The sequence below is a fragment of the Eurypyga helias genome, unplaced genomic scaffold, assembly GCF_000690775.1.
Source record: "Eurypyga helias isolate BGI_N326 unplaced genomic scaffold, ASM69077v1 scaffold12991, whole genome shotgun sequence".
Taxonomy (NCBI): Eukaryota; Metazoa; Chordata; class Aves; order Eurypygiformes; family Eurypygidae; genus Eurypyga; species Eurypyga helias.
In genome coordinates this window covers 26,393-31,184 of record NW_010233030.1, presented here as the reverse complement: position 1 = coordinate 31,184, position 4,792 = coordinate 26,393, and the positions used below count along the sequence as shown (strand labels likewise).

The window sequence follows — 4,792 nt, the reverse complement described above, 5'->3', positions numbered from 1 at the left end:
CCTCTCTGGGAAGAAATTCTTCCTGATATCCAATCTAAATTTACCCTCTCTCAATTTAAACCCGTTACCTCCTGTCCTGTCAGTACAGGCCCTTGTAAAAAGTGTCCCCCCCGGCTTTCCTGTAGCCCCTTCAGGTTCTGGAAGGTGCTCTAATGTCTCCCCGGAGCCTTCCCTTCTCCAGGCTGAACAAGCCCAACTCTCTCAACCTTTCTTCATAGGACAGGTGGTCCACCCCCCTGAGCATCTTCATGGCCCTTCTCTGCTATAGACTGCATTATATATAGATTGCATTTTATTAAGAACTGCGTAGAAAGAAGAATAATCATACTAGCAGCCTTATTAAAAAATAAATTAACAACATATTCTATCAATGCCTTGGATGTCCTTTGGGCACACAACATGAACTCAGAACAGCAGATGATCTGATGCAGAGGGAGGAGCTGTTACTCTATATGACTCAGTCACTGGTATATATCACTTATTACCAACGCTTTAAAAAATTATGTTTGACTGTTACTTTACATTCACACGTTAGAACCCAAAAGAGATGTCTACAATTTGCGTTCCAAGAAAGTACTCATGCAGAACAAGGCTTTCATTCTTGCTGCTGGATACCTATACTTCCAATGTAGGAGCGCCGTGTATTTAACTTCAAGCGTCAAGCTATGTCCTCCACGCACACAGCGTTAATGCATCAGTCTTGGATTGTAGTACGACTATGGCAGTTCAGTGCACAGACCCCCCAGTCACTCCAACCACATGCTGTACAGAAGACTGAGTTTTACTCCATGCAAAGTAAAACGCTGTCAAACTCCTTCAATCAACATCAAAGTCACTGTTCCTTATCCATCCCAATTCATCAGCTACCCCTCCTCAATCCACAGGAAAACAGACAGCTATGCAGTACAAGCCAGTAGTACTGCGTTTCCACCAAAAATCAAATACAAGTGTCAGCTTAGGCATTTCCATGGATCACAACTGGTAACTAAAAGAAGGAAAATTTTCAGAGAGTTCCAAAATCCTGGGCCTTCGCTGTAAATAAGTATAGCATGTAAGTGTTCTTCATGAGACACTGCTTACATAAAGCAGTGATGCCGTGCCTAGCCTCCATCTCTGAACACCCCAGGACAAGCCATTTGCAAAGAAAATTACAAGCAGAGGATAAAAAGGAGTGGTTAGCTCATCAGCTCCTCCCTTTTCTTCATTTAATTTGCCCACCTGACATCTGTTTAACAAGTTACCTGAAGCCTGTCATTCTTCCACACAAATATCATTAAGGGAAGGGAGCCTCTACCAGCTCTATTAAACTGGAATAAAGCAGTGTCTTCAACATGAAATGGCTCTAAGTCAACCAGGCATTACTTAAATTACTTAATCCGCAAAGTCACTACTTACCCACCCTACTTTACCATTACCAATCACTGCACAAGAGTAGTAGCATTATCCAGACGCATTTCAAAGCTCACGTTTAACATTTGTTTCTGGTGTACTATTTCAGTGAGGGTAAAGTGGAACTACAGAATTAGTGTCAGCCTGATTTTCAACTGTGTTACATGTGGCCACTTCTAAAACAAATATACATAGGAAAAGACATATAAAATAAAACAAAACAAGACCCTTGCAATACAGTAATCCAATTATTACTCTCCCAACACAGAGCATTACTTACCTGCTACTGTGTGTCTTTTAAACATATATGTCTAGGTTTTCTTCTTCTCCCAACCCCCTGCCCTGGTAATTCTCATACTGGGCCAGGTTAATTACCTAAGCACGTTGACATGTATGGGTTTCTGGAAGACTAAAATGTATATTCTACCAAATCACAGTCAAATCAGGTAGTCATTAAAGTCTAAGCAAGGGGAAAAAAAAGGAGCTTTTGTGGAAAAAAAAAAATTATAATGCTCCCATTGTAATTTATTCAATTTCCTTCATTTGAGAATGAAAACTATAAGCACTGTGAGAATTGCATATTCTTGATGCATCATTTTTAAATAACAGGGCAGGCCCAACAGAACAGACACATCATAATAAACAATACAAATGTACAGTGCCTAGTGAACTGAGCTCCTAGTTTTCCAGCATTTAATCTTCATATTTTAATAGTTTTCTGGCTACTTTTAATACACTGCCTCAGGGATGAGCTCTGTTTAATCCATGCACACAATGTTCATGTTTTTATTAAAACTTGTACAAGTGGCTGAACCCGAAGTTTCTTAGCAATGTCACCTTTCAGACAGGGGACGCTTTTTGCCATTATACTCAGATTCGTTTCTTTTCTTGAGTGCCCTAGTAAATTAAAGGCATTCTTTTTACAAGTCCTGAACTACACAGGTTGTAGAACAGACAAGGGGTGTTAAATTGCAGTCTCTCAACATGAACAAATCATCCCAAACTTCTAAGTATGTCCAAAGAGTAGAGCAGGTAACCACAACCTATGGTTCAAGCTGGTGATGCAATGGCCTTGAAAATTATTAGCTGACAGAGGCAGTGTTTTCAGTTCACCCATTTGCTTCCCTCAAACTTCATACTCTTTGTTTGGCCAGCAGATGTAGATGACAAAGTCAAGTTGGCAAGGGGCAGAGGGATTGGGGGAGGACAGACAAACATCTTCTAACAAAAGGAGAGAGAGGGATTTGTTATTTGTTATTTTCAGAAGACTGAAATCACCACGGTCACCTGTAGTGTAGGCCACAATGACATTGAAATGGTTTTTCCTTCACAGTATCACTTCCATGAGGCTCACTTTTTTTTTTTTCCTATTCGAAAACAAGCTGAAAACACCACAGATTTTTAGCACACTTTGAAGGAAAACAAGAACGAAAAGACAACATTTCATGAGCTTTGGATCTTTCCACATTATTAACAGATATATGTGTAAATGTTCAGAAAATTTCTATGTTCAGGACTCCAAAATTCTATCAAAATACTCAAAAAGCAATGATACATTTACAAATAAAAGATACCACTTTCACAAGATCTAAAAATCACACAAGAGACACAACGTTAAGCACTCAGGTCTACACAAAGTTGAAGCTAACGGGGGTTACAAAGGAGGTTCGGTGACAGGCTGGTTATACTCAACACTGCACATTCATTCTCCTGACCCTTTCCTCAAAAATCTGCTACCTGGCTCAAAACTGCTCCTAACCGGTTTCATCGGCCGAGCAAGTGCCCTATCTCTAACAAAAACCAAAGAGGAAAATCCCAAGTACAGCCAAGACCATGAAGGCATGTTATCGCTGCCTACAGTCACTAAGCAACAGTTCCACAAATATGCAAACCTAAAAAGGGAGAATTTTAGTCTATTGGAAGACAGGCTGTAAACACAAGATAACCAGGTAACCAAATGACAAACTATTATCTGACAGCCTTGAAAACCACTGCATGTGAACTGCTTTTAAGCCAACTCGTAATAAATACCACATGCAACTAAATTTAAAAAAAAAAAAATCCTAAGCCAAGTTAAACAGTAACCAACGTTCAAATTTAACCATATAAAGTCTACAATAAAAACCAAAATGACAATTACAAAATATTATATTACTATGAACACTGTCAAATGCTTTGAGTAATAGTACACTGCGGAAATAAGTAAAAACACACTTTACCTTGTATCTCATTTTGGGGCATGAATGAATGTAGAAACCCATATAATAAAAACAGAGATCAGGAGCTTTTTCATGAAGTTGCCTAGTAAAAGCAATTTCACTGTGAAAGGAAAGAAGAGACTAATTACTTCTGAATACAATTCTTACATTCATTTTACCTCCTCATATTGAAATATTTTACAGATACCCAGCTCCTGACCTATTTAAATGACTAGACTTCTATCAAATAACAAATTACAATAATAAACTAAAAAGTAATGCTTAAAAAGAAACAAACAAGAAAATGTAAACCACAATGTCAGACTTAAAAATACTTCCATTTTTGTGTTTTGTCCTGCCAATTGGCTGACCTGAAATTTGAATGAGTGACTAAGATCCTCTATTTAACAGGGTTCTTGCTAATATTCATGTACATTGGAATGCTACAGAAACCTGTCCTAGCTATTGTACAAACTGCTTAATGTGGCTCAGTTCCAGGACGGCTGGACCAGTCTGGCCAAGGGGGTATTTCACTCCATGAAACATCATGCTCACTATATAAATTGGGGGGTTGGTCCAAGGGTGGACTCTCTCTCTCGCTCAAGCTCTGGCTCTCGGTCGGTCAGCGGGTGGTAAGTAGTTGTAACATTTGTTTTCTTTCCCATTATTTCATTACATGTTATTAGTATTATTGGTATAACTTTTTTATTTCATTTACTTTCAATTATTAAATTGTTCTTATCTAAACCCATGAGTTTCCTTGTCTTTTCCTCCAATTCTCCTCCTCCAATGGAGGAGGGGGGAGGTGAATGAGCAACTATGTGGTACTTAATTGCTGACTAGGATTAAAACATAAAAACTCATGTAAAGACTTTTCAGAAATCACAAAATTCATCACTGCAAAGAGAAAAATAAACCCAAAAGGAAAATTAAAAAAAAATATATACTTAAGATTCTTAGGAAATCAAAAGACTCTAATCAAAATCTAAATAAATGATGAATGATTAGACTTGAGAGATTAATTGCACAAGTTTTATTAGTTATCACAAAAGTATATAAAGTAACTCTGATAAGGTTTCCTAAAAATAGTTTGTGCTTTAATATTTCCAAAGTCATGTCATATGACACTGAACAATAGCTGAGAAACTCCACCTATAGAGAAGATGCCTCTCAACAAGATGCACTGGAGAAAGCAGAAAGCTGGA

At 38.0% G+C, this 4,792-nt stretch overlaps 1 protein-coding gene across 1 annotated transcript in view; it reads right to left on the bottom strand.

Moving 5' to 3' along the window:
* Positions 1-4,792, bottom strand: part of ATE1 (arginyltransferase 1) — a gene marked incomplete at its 5' end in the record, with an annotated part of 53,364 nt that overhangs the window by 24,170 nt on the left and 24,402 nt on the right. Inside the window, one exon of the mRNA XM_010161610.1 lies at positions 3,609-3,708. Within this exon, the coding sequence (XP_010159912.1) occupies positions 3,609-3,708 (100 nt within the window). The remainder of the gene's footprint in view (positions 1-3,608; positions 3,709-4,792) is intronic.